We start from the raw sequence: 22,708 nt of genomic DNA, 5'->3' as shown, positions 1-22,708 counted from the left end.
GTGTAATTGTATTGCGTGTGTGTGTGTGTGTGTGTGTGTGTGTGTGTGTGTGTGTGTGTGTGTGTGTGTGTGTGTGTGTGCGTGTGCGTGTGTGCGTGTGCGTGTGTGTGCGTGTGTGTTCGTGTGTCCCGTATGCAGCATTCCTTCGTCACCAGTGTGGCAGACAGTAAGCCTGTGAGGGAGCTGATAGCTGAAGCCAAAGCCGAGGTGTTCACGGAGGAGATCGAAGACCACAAGGAGGAAGAGGAGGAGGAAGACACAGAGACACGACTGGTGGGCAGCAAAAAATAAAGAAGAAGCTTGTAGATCAGCTATTTTAACTGTCTTTTGTCATACAACAAATATATAAGCAATATCCTATCAGTTAACACGTCTGATTAAAAAGTTTTAGTTTTTCTAGGGTTTGGATTATAGAAGAAAGTTTTCTACAATCAAGGCATAATCCTTACATTATTTAGCTGGGGGACCCCCGGATTCCCTTGCAAGGACCCCTGGGGGTCCCCAATTTCCTGGGGTGTAAGCAATGCAATGCTGTCCCAGCCGCCATTCTGCCCTAAATCGTTTATTACGTACAGTAGTAACATCAGGTTTTATGTAACGATTTTTTTTTTTTTTTTGCCCTTGTCCCTCTCCGTTTTCCTTGCTAATTTCTTCTCGACACCTCTGTTCCAGGGCCATAAACGCGCCCCGTCGGACGTCAGCGTAGCCAGCTCAGAGGAGGAGAAGGTGCCCTTGTCTCCTTCCGTTCTGGAGCCTGTCCCCGAGAAGGCTGAACCAGCGCCACCCACCAGGCCCACCCTGGACCTCCCCGTGTCCAACCACGCTGTGAACTCCACGGTCCAAGAACCCAGCGCTCCGGTGGTCAAACAACAGCAAGAAGAGACGCCAAGAACGGCCGTCGAGGACGCAGAGATCGTAGAACAGAAACCGCCGGAAGAGAAGATCGCAGAGTCGGACGCGATGGACATAACGCCGACCGAACCGGAGACCTTAAAGCCTGAGCCTGGAGCACCGGCTCAGGAGATGGAACAGCTGGAGATAACCAACCAGAACGAGAAAGAGGTGGACAGAGCCGCCGACGTCACAGCTGATGAACAACAAGAAAAAGCCACCACTGAGACTGCGGACGCCGCTGCAGCTCCTGTGAAAGAAAGGGTTGAGGTCGTGGAAGAGCCCAGCCCGGTGGTGGAGGAGGAGGAAGACCCCTACAAGGGTCTGAAGGTGACCTTGACGTTACCCGGCGAGGACAAGCAGAGAGATGTTTCAGAGCAGGCCAACAACAACAGAGAGAAGGACTCAGACTCTGGCACCGGTTCAGCTGATAACAGCAGCTTAGACCTGAACCTCTCCATATCCAGCTTCCTCTCCAAAACCAAAGAGCCAGGATCTGTTTCCTCACAGGTAAGGCCTGGGCAATTTACCCAAAATATGGCTAAACCGATATTTAGGACCAATAACCGCCGTAATCTTGCTATTGTTTTTTTGAATATCTCATATATAAACAAATTGACACATTGTAATAATCTTTTTATAATCGATTAGTCTGATTAACCACTTAATCCTGTATTATACTTAATTGTACAATGGTAGCATACATACAAGTAGCTGATTTACAAGCTTACTTGTGCTCCTATTTTCACTTTATTTTATTTTATAGTCGTTCATTCATTGTAATCAAGGCAAAGATTGAAATAATCGTGATATACTGTAGATTTGAAGTCATATAGCCCAGCACGATCACAGGCGGGACTCCATAATTGCTCCAAATTCCTTTAACACATTTTGTGCCCAAGACGTCTGTGGACGTCTTTGGTATTACCGCACGGGCAGAGCCCAAGACGTCTGTGGACGTCTTTGAAAAAAAAATATATATATATATTTTTTTATAATTTCTTTTTTATAAAAAAAATCAAAACAATGTTTTTTTTTTTTAATACGTGGTGCCAGAGTTTGTGTTTTCGCCATTGAGAATGCATTTGGCGTTTAAATTCAATAACTCAAACTATAAAACATTTCAAAGTAAAAAGTTCCAGCATGTGTCTCCACAGTCAGCTGAATTATAAAAAATGTGAATGGATGTGTGTGGAGTTTTAAGACTGAACTGCCAACTGTCGCTCACGGAGAGGCTGCCATTCTTCTTGCTTTCTTTCTCAGGAAATCAAGCGTCAGAGGAAGACGCTGAAGAAGACGCGTAGGTTCATGGTGGACGGAGTGGAGGTCAGCGTGACCACGTCAAAGATCATCACCGACAACGACACCAAGAACGAGGAGATGAGATACCTCAGGTTAATAAATAATACCACCAGCAGCAGCAGCACTCTTTTACCCATAGGCTCTGCTTGTTATCCCGTTTAGGCCCGACGTTGACATTTAAAAAATGTCTTTTTTAAAATGCGCTTTCCCAAATGTGTTTGACCAAAATAGCAATTTAGTGGAAAGCGTGCCAGCATGCCCATGACCACACCTCTAGGCGCAAATACCGGTGTCGGCAAAAAAGATAGCGGGTGATGCTGGACGGAAATACCATTAAGGGACAGAGAAAGCTCCTATATTCGTAATTTTCGGGCAGTGGCTGAATTGCGGGCCGTGTTGCGGGTAAAGGCTGCGACGAAATTGGAGCCCATAGGGCCCCATCCTCCCCATATACCTGATGATCTGGAGCTCATCAAGTCTATGCAAGCTTGTTTTGATTAGAATTGGAATATGGGATTAGAATCCGAGATAAAGGGGGTGGCACAGTCGGTAGTTTTCTGAAAAACCTCATGTTTCTATATCGGTGGTTCTCAATATTTCATGTCAAGGACCCCCAAAAATATATGAAATTGGCCGCTGACCCCCATCTGAAAATGTGTTATTTCAGGGACCACCTCCCAGAAGCAAAGATTTGAGTTAAAAACTTTCGCTCTGAAAGAGTATATATTCAAAGCTTTGCACCACATGTTCATGATTTTTCAAAAATAGCAGACCTACAAGCTCGTAGCGCGCCACCGAGTGGCGCGCTACGAGCTTGTAGATCTGCTATTTTTCAATAGCTAAATTATAACGTTTAATGTTTAAAACACCAAAAGGGGTTCCCGCCCAAAATGGGATAAAGTAGGTCATTTATTTCATCACTCTCCACTATAGGGTGGTGAAATTTTGTGTGGTCGCATAAGAAAACCTGACTAAAACCGAAATCAAAATTCGACGTCAAAATGAACACTGTACCGATCTCTCCATAACGGCTCCTTTCTCTCTCTCTCTTCTATCCGTGGCCTCCTCCTCCTCCTTCTCCTGCTCCACCTCCTCCTCCTCCAACTCCTCCTCCTCCTCCTCCTCCTCCAACTCCTCCTCCTCCTCCTCCAACTCCTCCACCTCCTCCTCCTCCTGCCAGGCGCCAGGAGCTGAGGGAGCTGCGTCTCCTGCAGAAGGAGGAGCAGAGAGCTCAGCAGCAGCTCAGCAACAAGCTTCAGCAGCAGAAGGAGCACATCTACAGGCGCTTTGAGCAGGAGACCACAGTACGTTCACACATCTACACACATCTACGCACATCTACACACATCTACAGGCGCTTTGAGCAGGAGACCACGGTACGTTCACACACTGCTTGCTTCCCGCTGGTGGAAAGTAACTGCTTCAGTACAGTATTACTATGATTTAACCTATTTAGGCCTGACATTCTTCTAAATTATGACAATTTTCTGCAAAACCTCATGTTTCTGTATCAGTGGTGCTCAATATTTCATGTCAAGGACCTCAAAAAAATTATATGTAATTGGCCGCCGACCCCCATCTGAAAATATGTTGTTCCATGGATCAGAAGCACAGATTTGAGTTAAAATGTTTGCTCTGAAAGAATATACATTCAAAGATTTGAGCCACATTTTCAAGATTTTTTAAAAAAATAGCAGAGGGGGGAGGGGGGCAGAACACAGCCATCAAACAAAAATGTTTGGTCAAACCATGTGACTTCCATTGGAAATGCATTGGGGCGGCCATTAACCCATTTTGGACTGAGGTCGATTAAAAAAAAATGCTTCTAAATCCTAATAGTTTTCTGAAAAACCCATGTTTCTATGTCAGTTGTGCTCAACCTTTTTCATGTCAAGGACCCCCAGAATTATCTCTATTGGGCCACGGACCCCCATCTGAAAATACGTAGTTCCACGGACCCCCCAGAAGCCAATATTTTAGTTAAAAATGTTCGCTCCGAAATATATATTCAAAGATTTGTGCCACATTTTCACGACTTTTCAAAAATAGCAGACCTACAAGCTTGTAGCGCGCTATGAGCTTGTAGATCTGCTATGTTTCAATAGCTAAATTATAACATAATGTTTAAAACACCAAAAGGGGTTCCCGCCCCAAAATGGGTTATACACGGACAAGACAGGTGTCTTGTAGGTGTGAATGAGGCCTAAGTACTAGGACTCTGGGAGCTGATGGTACAGTAGGTGTTGGCGCTCCATCTCCACCCAAGGGGCCTATAGCGCATTGTAACGGGGACAGACTCCCGTGTGTTACTGGCCGACAATAAGCCACTCCCGACCTACTTATTATTGAATTTATTGGAGTGTTTCCAACAACATTTTTGTGTTATTAGTTTTTTTTGTACCATGGCACGAAGTGACGTGCTGTGAGCTTGTTGTACATCTGCGGTTTTTTGGTGCAAACCACTCCAACAACCAGCTTTGTCTGTCTATGTGTCTATGTGTCTATGTATGTGTGTACCTGTACGTGGGGCCACGTACAGTTGAGCATGGTTACTATGGTTACTGACATTACGTCAGACCACAGCTGATCAGGCTATATAAGACATTGCACCACTCAGTTCACACGGGTGTGATTTTTTAATAGCCAACGCTAAAATCTCTAAAGGACACTCTCCTGGTTTTAATGGGTTAAAGGTTTCGTGACATTCATTTTCATTTATTTATCTTCTTTTGGGTTTTATGACCTCAATTACACCCAAAAAAACCTGAACTGGAGTTTTCTCTGGGGTTTGGACGCCTTTTGAGCTGCAATTAAAACAGGCAAAAAAGTGAAAATAGTGACATCTGCTGGCAAATCCCATTGACATATATGGGATTTGCAGGCTCTTACATCACAAACAGCAGGAAACTCAGAAAAACCCAGACCACAGAAAATCTACTGAATGTTAAAAGTTCAGGTTTTTTTGTGTGCAATTGGGCTCAGAAAACCTAAAAAAAAGAAAAAAATTACAAAAACTTTTTTAATGTCACAATCCCTTTAATATGTATTTGCGGACCCTACATCTGATAATATGTTCCGCTACGGACCCCCCATACAAGATTTGTGTTTTTTTCAAGTAGATCTGCTACTTATTAACATACTGTTACTGTTGTAATGGAGGTCGAGCACAAGGAAGGGCGAAGGAGACATTTGAGTGTTGGAATTTGACTCTACGGTATTGTTTTTCCCACACTATTATATATAAGCTCTGCTCACATCAGAACAAATGGGATTTAGGTTGGAAATCCCTTTTAACTCGCAGGCGCGTCGCGTGGATTAAAATGTTGACTCGGCCAATTAGCATCGGCGAGCGGGGTGGGCGCACCTCCGGCCGGCCGGTAGGTGAAAACGGTTTTGCCGACTTGCTAATGGGGGAGCATTTAAAAGGCTTGCTGTGGTTGGTGTGATTTTGGACACGTTAGCTACAACATAAATGTGCGTGCACCAGTGTTGTTTTTGGCAGCAGATTTTGATTTTAGTTTTAGTCATTAGTCTCTTGAATAGTTTTCACTTAGTTTAGTCACATTTTAGTCACCTGGAATGTTTTAGTGTTAGTCTAGTTTTAGTCGATTAAATATCATAAGATTTTAGTCGACTAAATCTACAGTTGATTTAGTCGAACAAACTGTATTTTGGCGGCCCTTGATGCAGTCGTAATGTTTTTTTTTCACTTGCTGAAAATAGCCGATCTACAAGCCCACAACGCGTCGCAGCGCGACGCGTTGTGGTCTTGTAGATCGGCTATTTTCAGCATGCAACTAATTGTAAAATGACTCTTGTCCACTAGTCCCTTCCTAAAATTTTAGTCTAGTTTTTATTTGTTGACTAAATTGTCAGTATATTTAGTCTTAGTTTTAGTCATCATAGCTTAGTTTTCATTTAGTTTCCATCCGACGAACTTTTTTCGTCTTAGTTTTAGTCGACGAAAACAACACTGGCGTGCACAGGGGTGAGCCAGGGGCTGCCAATGTCACTCCGAGGTGAGGTGGAAAGTCTGGTGACGCGAGGTTACTGCCAATGTACGCTATCTTTTGTTGTTTTTCTATGTTGTTTCGCCCCCCGTATTTCAGATGCGACACTGGGCAAGATCTCACTTGACTGGGCCTGTGCCCAAGACGAGTGGCCCAATGGACGCTATGCTTCTGTTAGCCTCGGAAACCCAGACGTTTTTATTTCCAGGGAGAAAAAAAAAGTCTGGGTCCGAGTCCACTTCAATTCGGCATAGAGTAGCGCAAACATCACTCACTCTCTGCTGATTTCTGATCGTCTGCACCTTTGTTAAATTGACACACACATGCACACATATACACACACACACACTCCTCTCTCTCTCTCTCTGTCGCTCTAATTAACTAGTCTCATGTCTAGCAGCTGCGCATAGTTTCTGCCAGCGGATGCTGCCGGGAGCTGCCTATGCCATAAAAAGCATAGGTGAGTTCCAGGCTACGCTTCTGTTAACTCAACTAAACAAAACAGGATCAAGGACCGGCACACACGGCTACAGCACTCTGACATCTGTGATTGTAGAATGTGTACTAGTTATGCCGAAAACTTCAACAACACATCACCTCCTGCATTCGTGTTGTTTTTCTCCTCCACTGAAGAATTGCTCTTCAGTGCTGGTAATAGTGAATTAATTAAACTCTTGAGTGTGTACAAATGGAACCAAATGGACCTGTACCTTTTGTACACACTCAGAGTTACAGACCCAATAAAAGGTTCCATTTGGTTCCTAACTATAATCATTTAGGCAGGGTACCCCCTGGAATGACCTTTTGTTGAGTTTTTTTTGACTCCCACCAGTCAATGCCAGCCTAAGTAAGCCCTGGCATGCCCCTTTTTCTACGTGCCTCCTCACCTCTCAGCTTCCATAAGCCGCCCTGAGCCCCCCTGTGGCTCTCACATCAGTGTGCCCCCCGTGACTGAGTTCTGCCCAGTGAAATGTAAATCTCTGCGTCAGTCAAAGTTAAGAGTTTTACCGTAAGGCTGTTTTTGCCAAAGAAAAGCTGTTGCACTTGGCCTCTGGAATGTAAACACATGCAAGTCATTCCCTTTCCATTGTGTGTCGATACAGAGAGACGCACACACGCACGCACGCACGCACGCACGCACGCACGCACGCACCGCACGCACGCACACAAGTTCAACTTCCACAAAACAAGAGGAAATATCAGCCATCTCACTTTTAGATTGTTGGTTAGGATTCATGTTTTGTACCATATCGTCGCTGTTCTAACTATTCTAACCCTTTGCGTGTTTTTTCATTTTATTTTTGTAAATTAACGCCCTACGTGATCATACTACAGATTCATAACGCGAGACGTTTTGAGCTTGTAGATCTGCTGCTTTTGCCATTTTTCTGCTGGCAAAAGGTGATAACAGGTAACAGGTGATAACAGGGCCTTTATATTCTATATATTTTATTATAACCCATATATAATATATATATATTCCATTAACCAGTTGGCACATCATTTAAATCATGTCACAATTCCATCGCGTTTCAATTCGAAACACAATCGACATTTTGTGAAAGACACTTTCTTTCTCTCCACTTTCTGGTAATACCCATGATGTCCCTGGTCACTGCTGACACCTGCTGGCTGACTTAGGAAGGGTGTAGGCCGTTGGTTCTCAATGTGGGGTAAAGTTTGTTAATAATAATTATAGCATCACAATCACAATCAATTTAACCATAATATTTGATACTTTTGGCTATTTAAAAATAGCAGATATACAAGCTCAAAACACAGTGCAGGGCGCTTTTCAAAGCTTGTAGATCTGCTACTTTTGATGCTTTTGTGTGACGCTGTAGTATGATCAAATAGGGACAGCCCACGATATAAAAGGCTGCTTCTCCTCCTCATATCTCAGAGTAAGAAGCATAGTACGACCAGGAGGTGATATTAAACACTGCTTCTCTCCTCCTCAGAGTATGGCCCGACTCACACCTTTCGATCTAGCATACAACATTGATGCATGCTAGATGTAAAGAAAGGGTTTGTTTACATCTTGCCCCAATGCATTTCCAATGGAAGTCACATGGTTTGACACAACATTTGTGTTGTACGGCTTTCGGCTGTGTTTCGACTGCCCCCCACCCCCTCATACAACACAAATGTTGTGTCAAACCATGTGACTCCCATTGGAAATGCATTGTGAGCTTGCATCAGTCAATAAGTCTCATGCATCAGCCATACATCAATCTGTTGTAAAGGTGTGAGTCAGGCCTAAGAAGCGCCAGTATGACCAGGAGGTGCAGATATTAACCCATTCTGGGCTTTTGGTGTTTTAAGCATTATGTTACACTTTAGCTATTGAAAAATAGCAGATCTACAAGCTCATAGCGCGGCACCGAGTGCCGCGATACGAGCTTGTAGGTCTGCTATTTTTGAAAAAACTTGAAAATGTGGTGCAAATCTTTGAATATATATTCTTTCAGAGCCAAAGTTTTTAACTCAAATGCTTCTGGGGTCCCTGGAACAACATATTTTCAGATGGGTGTCGGCGGCCAAATACATATAATCTTGGGGGTCCTTGACATGAAAATGTTTGAGCACCACCACTGACATAGAAACATGGGTTTTTCAGAAAACTGTCAGGATTTAGAAGACATTAGCGCCAGTATGACCAGGAGGTGATAATAAACACTGCCTCTCTCCTCCTCAGAGTAAGAAGCACCAGTATGACCAGGAGGTGCAGATATAATTAAACACTGCCTCTCTCCTCCTCAGAGTAAGAAGCGCCAGTATGACCAGGAGGTGCAGATATAATTAAACACTGCCTCTCTCCTCCTCAGAGTAAGAAGCACCAGTATGACCAGGAGGTGATAATAAACACTGCCTCTCTCCTCCTCAGAGTAAGAAGCACCAGTATGACCAGGAGGTGCAGATATAATTAAACACTGCCTCTCTCCTCCTCAGAGTAAGAAGCGCCAGTATGACCAGGAGGTGCAGATATAATTAAACACTGCCTCTCTCCTCCTCAGAGTAAGAAGCACCAGTATGACCAGGAGGTGATAATAAACACTGCCTCTCTCCTCCTCAGAGTAAGAAGCGTCAGTATGACCAGGAGGTGCAGATATCATTAAACACTGCCTCTCTCCTCCTCAGAGTAAGAAGCGCCAGTATGACCAGGAGGTGGAGAACCTGGAACGGCAGCAGAAGCAGACCATCGAGCGTCTGGAGCAGGAGCACACCAACCGGCTGAGGGACGAGGCCAAGCGCATCAAGGCCGAGCAGGACAAGGAGCTCTCCAAGTACCAGAACATGCTCAAGAACCGCAAGAAGGAGGTAAGGCCTCTCAAAGCCACCTGTCTGTGAAAGCATAATCCGTGTCATTTTATGTTTGAGCTATATCTTAGCCACTTTTAACCATTGTTTTATACTTTGGCTATTCAAGAATATTCACTTCATGCCGCAAAAGATGTGTCTTATATTAAAAGCGAACATTTTAAAGTCAAATATTTGCTTCTGGGGGGGTCCCTGAAACGACATATTTTGAGATGGGGGGGGGGTAGCAGCCAATTACACACACACACACACACACACACACACACACACACACACACAGCTAAAAGAGAACAACACAACTTTCCCATGCTCGTGGGCTGCTTTGTACAGTATGTGGGCTGGGAAGAAACGAGCCATGCATCTATCTATAGGCTTATTATAGCTTTTAAAACGCACACAATTTCGGGAAAATCTTGCATTTATAAATTGGAATAATGAATTAATGCTGTTGGATAACGGGCGGATTATAAATATACCAACCCAGCCCACATACTGTACAAAGCAGCCCACGAGCATGGGGAAGTTGCGTTGTTCTCTTTTAGCTGTGTGTGTGCGTGTGTGTGTGCGTGCGCGCGTGTATTTGGGTGTCAACAGCAGTGTAACTGTAGGAGGATATAATGCATTGTGATCCACAGGGAGTGGCCAACATTATGGTACAGTCGTCTTCCTGTGTCGTGTGCAACGCCCCCGTACAGGATGTAAGTGAAGGGTGTGTGTGTGTGTGTGTGTGTGTGTGTGTGTGTGTGTGTGTGTGTGTGTGTGTGTGTGTGTGTGTGTGTGTGTGTGTGTGTGTGTGTGTGTGTGTGTGTGTGTGTGTGTGTGTGTGTGTGTGTGTGTACTGCTCTGCTGTCTCTCAGTGCACAGCGCCTTGGCCTCAGTAGTTGTGGGGTAGACATGCAGTTGTGCATGCTGTATGTATGCATCACAGCAGACATGCAGTCGTGCATGCTGTATGTATGCATCACAGCAGACATGCAGTCTGTATGCATCGCAGCAGACATGCAGTCTGTATGCATCGCAGCAGACATGCAGTCGTGCATGCTGTATGTATGCATCACAGCAGACATGCAGTCTGTATGCATCGCAGCAGACATGCAGTCGTGCATGCTGTATGTATGCATCGCAGCAGACATGCAGCCTGTATGCATCGCAGCAGACATGCAGCCTGTATGCATCGCAGCAGACATGCAGTCTGTATGCATCGCAGCAGACATGCAGCCTGTATGCATCGCAGCAGACATGCAGTCTGTATGCATCGCAGCAGACATGCAGCCTGTATGCATCGCAGCAGACATGCAGTCTGTATGCATCGCAGCAGACATGCAGCCTGTATGCATCGCAGCAGACATGCAGCCTGTATGCATCGCAGCAGACATGCTGTATGTATGCATCACAGCAGACATGCAGTCTGTATGCATCACAGCAGACATGCAGTCTGTATGCATCACAGCAGACATGCAGTCTGTATGCATCGCAGCAGACATGCAGTCGTGCATGCTGTATGTATGCATCACAGCAGACATGCAGTCTGTATGCATCGCAGCAGACATGCAGTCGTGCATGCTGTATGTATGCATCGCAGCAGACATGCAGCCTGTATGCATCGCAGCAGACATGCAGCCTGTATGCATCGCAGCAGACATGCAGTCTGTATGCATCGCAGCAGACATGCAGCCTGTATGCATCGCAGCAGACATGCAGCCTGTATGCATCGCAGCAGACATGCAGCCTGTATGCATCGCAGCAGACATGCAGCCTGTATGCATCGCAGCAGACATGCTGTATGTATGCATCACAGCAGACATGCAGTCTGTATGCATCACAGCAGACATGCAGTCTGTATGCATCACAGCAGACATGCAGCCTGTATGCATCACAGCAGACATGCAGTCTGTATGCATCGCAGCAGACATGCAGCCTGTATGCATCGCAGCAGACATGCAGCCTGTATGCATCGCAGCAGACATGCAGCCTGTATGCATCACAGCAGACATGCAGCCTGTATGCATCGCAGCAGACATGCAGCCTGTATGCATCGCAGCAGACATGCAGCCTGTATGCATCGCAGCAGACATGCAGCCTGTATGCATCGCAGCAGACATGCAGCCTGTATGCATCGCAGCAGACATGCAGCCTGTATGCATCGCAGCAGACATGCAGCCTGTATGCATCGCAGCAGACATGCAGCCTGTATGCATCACAGCAGACATGCAGTCGTGCATGCTGTATGTATGCATCGCAGCAGACATGCTGTATTTGTATGCGTCACAGTGACGGCTACAAGGCTGGTGATGATGAGCTTCTAGCAATCATCATGTCCGAAATCAATAACTGGGCGGAAAACGATAACTGATGGTGGTTATGGACATGGTTATTGTTGTTATGGATTTTTGTCCCCCACCACTATCAATGATATCTGACAGCAGGCCATTATAGCTGACATACGAATGAATGGCATCTTGCTAGCTCTGACTAACGATATACTCTCTCCCCTAGCGCCGCACAGGTCTCCCCTAGCGCCGCACAGGTCTGCCTGCGCAGCAGAGTAGCCCTGCCTGCGCAGCAGAGTAGTCCTGCCTGCGCAGCAGAGTAGCCCTGCCTGCTGCGCAGCAGAGTAGCCCTGCCTGCGCAGCAGAGTAGCCCTGCCTGCGCAGCAGAGTAGCCCTGCCTGCGCAGCAGAGTAGCCCTGCCTGCGCAGCAGAGTAGCCCTGCCTATAGAGCATAGCAGTGGGCATGGTTTTCTGGGGGCGGTGATTCCCCTTTGGCTAGATGTTTGGTTTCCTATGCAAGGTGCATAATAAAAACCGTGGTTTCCTATGCAGGTGGTTGTTTGTAGTGGATCTTGTGCAAATGATTGTATAAACGTCTGTCCCAACCGTCTGTCTGCGTGTGTGTTTCCCAACCGCCTGTCTGCGTGTGTGTTTCTCAACCGTATGTCTGCGTGTGTGTTTCCCAACCGTCTGTCTGCGTGTGTGTTTCCCAGCCGTCTGTCTGCGTGTGTGTCCAGAAGGGTTCCGTGGTCTCCGGTTCCGACCAGGCCTGTCACAGTTATTACATAATCGCCGAGTCGCAATGATTTGAGATGATCACAATTATTTTGCATAGTCGTCATGACGTTTGTTCCAATGTTCAATGGCAAAAACACAATTATTTGTGTGACAATGGTCAAATTTGTACTTGTGTACAATGTGACAGCCCTTACTTCCTCCGACGCATGTGGGCCTGTGTGTGAGACACACTGAGCGGTTCCTCAGTAGGTAGTGTTCTAACGTTGACTCTTTGTCCTCCTCAACAGGAGCAGGAGTTTACTGTTCTCACGTTGACTCTTTGTCCTCAACAGGAGCAGGAGTTTAGTGTTCTCACGTTGACTCTTTGTCCTCCTCAACAGGAGCAGGAGTTTAGTGTTCTCACGTTGACTCTTTGTCCTCAACAGGAGCAGGAGTTTAGTGTTCTCACGTTGACTCTTTGTCCTCAACAGGAGCAGGAGTTTAGTGTTCTCACGTTGACTCTTTGTCCTCCTCAACAGGAGCAGGAGTTTAGTGTTCTCACGTTGACTCTTTGTCCTCAACAGGAGCAGGAGTTTACTGTTCTCACGTTGACTCTTTGTCCTCCTCAACAGGAGCAGGAGTTTAGTGTTCTCACGTTGACTCTTTGTCCTCAACAGGAGCAGGAGTTTAGTGTTCTCACGTTGACTCTTTGTCCTCCTCAACAGGAGCAGGAGTTTAGTGTTCTCACGTTGACTCTTTGTCCTCCTCAACAGGAGCAGGAGTTTAGTGTTCTCACGTTGACTCTTTGTCCTCAACAGGAGCAGGAGTTTAGTGTTCTCACGTTGACTCTTTGTCCTCAACAGGAGCAGGAGTTTAGTGTTCTCACGTTGACTCTTTGTCCTCCTCAACAGGAGCAGGAGTTTAGTGTTCTCACGTTGACTCTTTGTCCTCAACAGGAGCAGGAGTTTACTGTTCTCACGTTGACTCTTTGTCCTCCTCAACAGGAGCAGGAGTTTAGTGTTCTCACGTTGACTCTTTGTCCTCAACAGGAGCAGGAGTTTAGTGTTCTCACGTTGACTCTTTGTCCTCCTCAACAGGAGCAGGAGTTTAGTGTTCTCACGTTGACTCTTTGTCCTCCTCAACAGGAGCAGGAGTTTCTCCAGAAGCAGCAGCAGGAGCTGGACAGCGCTCTGAAGAAGATCATCCAGCAGCACAAACACGAGCTGGCCACCATCGAGAGGGACTGTCTGAACCACAAGCAGCAGCTCCTCCGAGGTAGGGGGCGAGGTCCTTGTCTTATCTTAATCCACTTATCTTATCTTAACCCATTTAGGCCTGACCTCGAAATTTAAAAAAAATCTTCTAAATCCTCCAGTTTTCTGAAATAAATATTTTCACGTTTTTTCAAAAATAGCAGACCTACAAGCTCGTGGCGCGCTATGAGCTTGTAGATCTGCTATTTTTCAATAGCTAAATTATAACATAATGTTTAAAACACCAAAAGGGGTTCCCGCCCAAAATGGGTTAATAAAAGTGAGAGGATGGAGATCGAATGCGAGCCATGCAGGGAAAGAGATGTGCTGAGGTGATAAAGTCCCTGCCCACCACCGCGGGGGTTGTTGGTTCGAATCCGGCTTTGTCGGCCGTCTACACGAACACAATTGGCCCGTGTTTGGAGGGACGGAAGCCGGGGCGGGGAGAGTGATAGTTGAGATTACATTAATACACTTTATTTAAAAAAAAGTGTACTAAGTCGGCTGGGCCGCGAATTTGAAGTGGGCACTGATCCAGAAAAGGTGGAGAACCACTGTGTAATCCAGTATGTAAAGTTGAACAGCAGCTCTCTAGCACTGCCTGGGCCTTTTATCCCAGTCTGATATGTCTGGAGCTGCACAAACACCCCCTCCTCCCACATGTCTGGGCCAGTAAGCTCCCTGTAAAGCACTTTGAGCAGCAGTGAAAAACGTCTTGTATTTCTGTTTCCAAGAAGCAAGCAGAATGCCGCCACCGGCCTCATCTCATCAGAGGTGCTTTAGCATAAGGCACGGCCAGCATACTGACTGTACTCCCAGTACAGTCAGTCCCTGTCCAGTGGTGGGGGAGCCAATGGTTCTCAAGCTTTTTTTCATTTCCCCAGTGGTTCCCAAAGTGGGGTCCGGGGACCATAGAGTATATAAAAGGATAGAGACTGAACTGGCGCGAAGCTCCGCCCCCCCCAGCTATTCAGTGGAAGTTGCTCAGTGGCGTTTTGAAGCACCCGGAAGACTGCCGGAAGTACCGTCTCAGAACGTCTACTTCCGCATTTGACCACCAAATTTTGGAAGTGCAACCGAGCGCTCAATGTTAAAGCCCAGCTGCACGGGGTTTCCCGGTCATGAATCCACGGGTCCGCCTGTAGTCCCTCCTCCTACCACTAGGGCCCAGAGCTTCAACGTTGAATAGCCTCACTGGCCCCTTGCCGGGGACCCCCAGGGGTCCCTGAGGGAGTTCCAGGGGGGACCCCAGCTAAATGATAGTTTGGAACCAAATGGACCCTTATGGGTCTGTAACTCAGAGAGTGTACAAATGGAATTTGTACACTCTCAGAGTTAAATTAACATTGATTTTACAATATAAATTGGGGTCCCAGAGATAGAAATGCCATTAAATGGGGGTAGGTAGACTAATAATGCATGTCAAACTGGGGGTCCTTGAAATTAAAATGGTTGAGAGTCACTGCTAGAGACGTAAAAATCTTCTCTTATGGGGGTCCCTGGCGTATATTTTCTAATGGGGGTCTGCGGGATAATGAGTGTCAATTTGGGGGTCCTTGACATGAAAGAGTTTGGGAACCACTGCAGTAGGCCACAGTCCCGGGTCCACAGACCCCTATTTGATGGGATTTATGTTTTTATTTTATTCTCTGGGACCCCAATCTACACTGTAAAATCTGTGGACCAGTCCATTTGATTCCATTTGTAAACTCTCTGAGTTATAGACACCGTTAAGGGTCCATTAGGTTCTTTAACCCCTTTTGGTGTTAGCATTATGTTATGCTTTAGCTATTGAAAAATAGCAGATCTACAAGCTCATAGCGCGCCACCGAGTGGCGCGCTACGAGCTTGTAGGTCTGCTATTTTTGAAAAATCGAAGAACGACTGACACAGAAACATAGCTTTTTCAGAAAACTGTCAGGATGTAGAAGACATTTTTAGAATCTGATCTCAGGTCAAAATGGGTTAAATATCAATAATTTAGCTGGTGGCCCCGTGGATTTATTTGTTTTATTTAACCCCTTTCTATCTTTCCATTTTTACTCTCTCAGAGTTACTGAACCTTAACGTAAGGGTCCATTTAAAAAAATATATATGCCGATCTACAAGCTCACAACACATTGTGAACTTTTACCATTAAGTCTAAAGGCGGCTTCAGTGCCTCCGTGCCCAGACTGAGAAACATCTTAAACCCGGCTTCAGTGCCTCCGTGCCCAGACTGAGAAACATCTTAAAGCCGGCTTCAGTGCCTCCGTGCCCAGACTGAGAAACATCTTAAACCCGGCTTCAGTGCCTCCGTGCCCAGACTGAGAAACATCTTAAAGCCGGCTTCAGTGCCTCCGTGCCCAGACTGAGAAACATCTTAAAGTCGGCTTCAGTGCCTCCGTGCCCAGACTGAGAAACATCTTAAAGCTGGCTTCAGTGCCTCCGTGCCCAGACTGAGAACCATCTTAAAGCTGGCTTCAGTGCCTCCGTGCCCAGACTGAGAAACATCTTAAAGTCGGCTTCAGTGCCTCCGTGCCCAGACTGAGAAACATCTTAAAGGCGGCTTCAGTGCCTCCGTGCCCAGACTGAGAAACATCTTAAAGTCGGCTTCAGTGCCTCCGTGCCCAGACTGAGAAACATCTTAAAGCTGGCTTCAGTGCCTCCGTGCCCAGACTGAGAACCATCTTAAAGCCGGCTTCAGTGCCTCCGTGCCCAGACTGAGAAACATCTTAAAGCCGGCTTCAGTGCCTCCGTGCCCAGACTGAGAAACATCTTAAAGCCGGCTTCAGTGCCTCCGTGCCCAGACTGAGAAACATCTTTAAATAATCTGATTTGAATTTGCATTTCAAAAACACCTAGGAATGTGTTTCAACGGTGTTTTTGCATTTCAGAGTCTGAAATGCAAAAACATTCAGACTCGATGAAAACCAATCTATACAGGCCAGAAATCAGATTTTGGTCTCCTGCTCTGAACATAGTCCTAGTGGTGTCGCATACATAACACATCTTCCATCCATCCATCTTCAACCGCTTATCTGTAGTCTTTGACACACTGTATATCGTCACTGTCGCGCAGAAACCTATTTTTTTTTTATAATATTTATTTTATTTGGAAAAAGCAGTACAATAACAGCATTTATATGCATAGGACACAAGTGCAGTTCCCAGGATTTTCTTTTCCCACCCCTCTTCCCTCCCTCCCTCCCCCCTCCAAGTGACTCCATCTCCAGTGTCTCTGTAACATCCTTGCTTTCTTCAGGACTACATATGGCATCAAGTCAACACTTAACAGGGGGTGCAGAAACCTCTTATGTCCAAATGTTAACCCCTTTAGGCCTGACGTCGAAATAAAAAAAACGTTCGCTCTGAAAGAATATATATTCAAAGATTTGTGCCGCATTTTTTATGATTTTTCAAAAATAGCAGACCTACAAGCTCGTAGCGCACCACTCGGTGGCGCGCTATGAGCTTGTAGATCTGCTTGTAGATCTGCTTTTTCAATAGCTAAAGTATAACATAATGCTTAGTTAAAACACCAAAAGGGGTTCCCGTCCAGAATGGGTAATTAACTTGAACGGCGCTTGTGAGCAGTCACAGTGACTGCACCTTGTGTTGTGTTGTGTTGTCTGTGTTCAGCGACTGACCTTGTGTTGTGTTGTGTTGTCTGTGTTCAGCGACTGACCTTGTGTTGTGTTGTGTTGTGTTGTGTTGTCTGTGTTCAGCGACTGACCTTGTGTTGTGTTGTGTTGTCTGTGTTCAGCGACTGACCTTGTGTTGTGTTGGGCTGTGCTGTCTGTGTTCAGCGACTGACCTTGTGTTGTGTTGGGCTGTGTTGTCTGTGTTCAGCGACTGACCTTGTGTTGTGTTGGGCTGTGCTGTCTGTGTTCAGCGCGAGAGGCGGCCATGTGGGAGCTGGAAGAGCGCCACCTGCAGGAGAAGCACCAGCTGTTCAAGCAGCAGCTCAAAGACCAGTACTTCATGCAGAGACACCAGCTGCTGAAGAGACACGAGAAGGTGCGTTATAGTTTATATTATAAATGATATTATATGTCTGTGGGACTTCTCAAGATTGTAGTCTGAAAGAATGAATGAATGAATGAAAAACTTTATTTTGAACATGTTAAAATTAGACAAAACAAAAACAAAAAACAAACACAAAGCATTATAATTTCTTTCCACGTTTGAAACGGAGTAGGAAGAAGTATAAAACGTATACAACCCTACCCCTTTATTCCGTATATTTCAGCATCATCTCTTGACGTCCATAAATACCAACAGTCTGTTGACTGAAACCCCCAGCCAAAAAAACATTAAAGGTCCCCACACACCAATCGCGTTTTTCGGATTTCTAGCGGCGTTTCTCCATCGGTTTTCCAAAAAACGCGTTCAGTGTGCAACCACATTAACCCTGTGGTGTTCTGTGTGTGTGTGTGTGTGTGTGTGTGTGTGTGTGTGTGTGTGTGTGTGCAGGAGATGGAGCAGATGCAGCGCTACAACCACCGTCTCATGGAGGAGATGAAGAACAAGCAGACCCAGGAGAGAGCCAGGCTGCCCAAGATCCAACGCAGCGAGGCCAAGACACGCATGGCCATGTTCAAGAAGAGCCTCCGCATCACCGCCGCCATCCTCAGCCTCGAGCAGGAGAGAGACAAGATCAAACAGGTGAGAGAGAGAGAGAGAGATCAGGTACCACGGGTTCCCAACCTTTCTATAATCAAAGTCAAAGTCATACGATTTGTCACACACGATTTGTTACCGCAGTGAAATTTGTTCTCCGCATTTGACCCATCTCTTGGAGCAGTGAGCCGCATCCAAGGAGCAGTGAGCTGCAGCCGTGCCGCGCTCGGGAATCATTTGATTAGTAGATTTGACCCCCCAATCCAACCCTTTGATGCTGAGTGCCAAGCAGGGAGACATTGGGTCCCATTTTTACAGTCTTTGGTATGACCCGGCCGGGGATCGAACCCCGACCTCCCAGTTTCAGGGCGGACACTCTAACCACAAGGCCACTGTCTGGTAATGATCACGGACCGGCCGTCGCGCATCATCATACCAAAACCTAACCTACGGAAGACAGTTGACTGGCCTAAGTAGCCTACCCGCTGCTATATTATTATTATATCACAATATAATGTTATATCATTGACCTAAAAGGCGTTATATCAACAAGGATAGTATGATTTAAAAAAAAGAAAAGTTAGGCCTATGCCTTTTTCAGAAATGACTTTGGACATGTGGAAAACTTTAGTTAAACATGCAGAGTGCGTAATTTACCTGGGTTGATGAAATGAAATAATAATCCCGTGTGGTGTTTTGTTTCATTAGCGCGGGCGTGACAAAATAGGCTACAGCTTGTTGTTGGGTAAAGGTAAAGGTTTCGACACTGACGTCACTGCTATGCTACGCAACACAGAAGTAACACAGGACTCGAAGCAGTTTATAAACCACAGTCGGTGACGAATCCTTGGTATTTTCATTCGACCGGGCTGAGTCAACTTTTCACCACTGTTTGGAAAATCCTGGAGACGGTCGGTCGGGAAAACGTGGGAATGGTTGGAAACCTCTGCTCTAAAGTTTAGAGCAGAGAACCACTGGTTTAGAGTCTAAACCAGTGGTTCTCAAACGTTTTCGTGCCATGGACCCCCAAACGTATTTGGCTGTCCCCAGAATCAGGACAGGACAGCGTTCATGTGGTTAACAGAATCGGGCCAGGACAGGACAGCGTTCATGTGGTTAACAGAATCAGGACAGACAGCGTTCATGTGGTTAACAGAATCAGGACAGGACAGCGTTCATGTGGTTAACAGAATCAGGACAGGACAGCGTTCATGTGGTTAACAGAATCAGGCCAGGACAGCGTTCATGTGGTTAACAGAATCAGGCCAGGACAGCGTTCATGTGGTTAACAGAATCAGGCCAGGACAGCGTTCATGTGGTTAACAGAATCAGGACAGGACAGCGTTCATGTGGTTAACAGAATCAGGACAGGACAGCGTTCATGTGGTTAACAGAATCAGGCCAGGACAGCGTTCATGTGGTTAACAGAATCAGGACAGAACAGCGTCCATGTGGTTAACAGAATCAGGCCAGGACAGCGTTCATGTGGTTAACAGAATCAGGCCAGGACAGCGTTCATGTGGTTAACAGAATCAGGCCAGGACAGCGTTCATGTGGTTAACAGAATCAGGACAGGACAGCGTTCATGTGGTTAACAGAATCAGGCCAGGACAGCGTTCATGTGGTTAACAGAATCAGGACAGGACAGCGTTCATGTGGTTAACAGAATCAGGACAGGACAGCGTTCATGTGGTTAACAGAATCAGGCCAGGACAGCGTTCATGTGGTTAACAGAATCAGGACAGAACAGCGTCCATGTGGTTAACAGAATCAGGCCAGGACAGCGTTCATGTGGTTAACAGAATCAGGCCAGGACAGCGTTCATGTGGTTAACAGAATCAGGCCAGGACAGCGTTCATGTGGTTAACAGAATCAGGCCAGGACAGCGTCCATGTGGTTAACAGAATCAGGCCAGGACAGCGTTCATGTGGTTAACAGAATCAGGCCAGGACAGCGTTCATGTGGTTAACAGAATCGGGCCAGGACAGCGTTCATGTGGTTAACAGAATCAGGCCAGGACAGCGTTCATGTGGTTAACAGAATCAGGCCAGGACAGCGTCCATGTGGTTAACAGAATCAGGCCAGGACAGCGTTCATGTGGTTAACAGAATCAGGCCAGGACAGCGTTCATGTGGTTAACAGAATCAGGCCAGGACAGCGTTCATGTGGTTAACAGAATCGGGCCAGGACAGCGTTCATGTGGTTAACAGTTTCCTGTCTGGTCAGTTCGCAGCCCAGGAGGAGAAGAGGCAGAAGAACGAGAGGCTCCACCAGCAGCAGAAACATGAGAACCAGATGAGAGACCTGCAGTTGCAGTGTGACGCCAACGTCCGAGAGCTGCAGCAGCTACAGGTACACACCGCGCGCACAGTCACACTCACACACGCGTGCACACACACACATTTTTTCAGATGTTTTGGAATTTTAATGCACACTCACACAGTCCAGTAGTGATTATACCAACGTATACTGCATGTGTTTCAGAACGAGAAGTGCCACCTGCTGATCGAACACGAGACTCAGAAGCTGAAGGAGCTGGACGAGGAGCACTCTGCGGAGCTGAAGGAGTGGAGGGAGAAGCTCCGGCCCAGGAAGAAGGTACAGTACACCACCAACCACACATTATGTAACCACACTAGTACTACATCACTGTTATTTAACCAGGAAGAAGGTACAGTACACCACCAACCACACATTATGTAACCACACTAGTACTACATCACTGTTATTTAACCAGGAAGAAGGTACAGTACACCACCAACCACACTAGTACTACATCACTGTTATTTAACCAGGAAGAAGGTACAGTACACCACCAACCACACGTTATTTAACCACACTAGTACTACATCACTGTTATTTAACCAGGAAGAAGGTACAGTACACCACCAACCACACATTATTTAACCACACTAGTACTACATTACTGTTATTTAACCAGGAAGAAGGTACAGTACACCACCAACCACACATTATTTAACCACACTAGTACTACATCACTGTTATTTAACCAGGAAGAAGGTACAGTACACCACCAACCACACTAGTACTACATCACTGTTATTTAACCAGGAAGAAGGTACAGTACACCACCAACCACACATTATTTAACCACACTAGTACTACATTACTGTTATTTAACCAGGAAGAAGGTACAGTACACCACCAACCACACGTTATTTAACCACACTAGTACTACATTACTGTTATTTAACCAGGAAGAAGGTACAGTACACCACCAACCACACTAGTACTACATCACTGTTATTTAACCAGGAAGAAGGTACAGTACACCACCAACCACACATTATTTAACCACACTAGTACTACATTACTGTTATTTAACCAGGAAGAAGGTACAGTACACCACCAACCACACTAGTACTACATCACTGTTATTTAACCAGGAAGAAGGTACAGTACACCACCAACCACACATTATTTAACCACACTAGTACTACATTACTGTTATTTAACCAGGAAGAAGGTACAGTACACCACCAACCACACATTATTTAACCACACTAGTACTACATTACTGTTATTTAACCAGGAAGAAGGTACAGTACACCACCAACCACACGTTATTTAACCACACTAGTACTACATCACTGTTATTTAACCAGGAAGAAGGTACAGTACACCACCAACCACACTAGTACTACATTACTGTTATTTAACCAGGAAGAAGGTACAGTACACCACCAACCACACGTTATTTAACCACACTAGTACTACATCACTGTTATTTAACCAGGAAGAAGGTACAGTACACCACCAACCACACTAGTACTACATCACTGTTATTTAACCAGGAAGAAGGTACAGTACACCACCAACCACACATTATTTAACCACACTAGTACTACATTACTGTTATTTAACCAGGAAGAAGGTACAGTACACCACCAACCACACTAGTACTACATCACTGTTATTTAACCAGGAAGAAGGTACAGTACACCACCAACCACACATTATTTAACCACACTAGTACTACATTACTGTTATTTAACCAGGAAGAAGGTACAGTACACCACCAACCACACATTATTTAACCACACTAGTACTACATTACTGTTATTTAACCAGGAAGAAGGTACAGTACACCACCAACCACACGTTATTTAACCACACTAGTACTACATCACTGTTATTTAACCAGGAAGAAGGTACAGTACACCACCAACCACACGTTATTTAACCACACTAGTACTACATTACTGTTATTTAACCAGGAAGAAGGTACAGTACACCACCAACCACACATTATTTAACCACACTAGTACTACATTACTGTTATTTAACCAGGAAGAAGGTACAGTACACCACCAACCACACG

The 22,708-nt window shown here is 45.8% G+C and overlaps 1 protein-coding gene across 1 annotated transcript in view; it reads left to right on the top strand.

Moving 5' to 3' along the window:
* The window catches only part of LOC306921065 (STE20-like serine/threonine-protein kinase), a 60,483-nt gene that overhangs the window by 28,661 nt on the left and 9,114 nt on the right, over positions 1 to 22,708 (top strand). The window contains exons 8-17 of the mRNA XM_079498154.1: positions 139 to 273; positions 673 to 1,401; positions 2,155 to 2,285; positions 3,374 to 3,497; positions 9,345 to 9,524; positions 13,657 to 13,786; positions 17,639 to 17,763; positions 18,220 to 18,411; positions 20,593 to 20,718; positions 20,851 to 20,964. Of these exons, the coding sequence (XP_079354280.1) occupies positions 139 to 273; positions 673 to 1,401; positions 2,155 to 2,285; positions 3,374 to 3,497; positions 9,345 to 9,524; positions 13,657 to 13,786; positions 17,639 to 17,763; positions 18,220 to 18,411; positions 20,593 to 20,718; positions 20,851 to 20,964 (1,986 nt within the window). The remainder of the gene's footprint in view (positions 1 to 138; positions 274 to 672; positions 1,402 to 2,154; positions 2,286 to 3,373; positions 3,498 to 9,344; positions 9,525 to 13,656; positions 13,787 to 17,638; positions 17,764 to 18,219; positions 18,412 to 20,592; positions 20,719 to 20,850; positions 20,965 to 22,708) is intronic.

Source organism: Electrona antarctica, assembly GCF_951216825.1.
Source record: "Electrona antarctica genome assembly, chromosome: 4".
NCBI classification, from domain to species: Eukaryota; Metazoa; Chordata; class Actinopteri; order Myctophiformes; family Myctophidae; genus Electrona; species Electrona antarctica.
The sequence above is the reverse complement of the archived record's forward strand: the minus strand, read 5'-3'. Positions and strand labels throughout refer to the sequence as shown.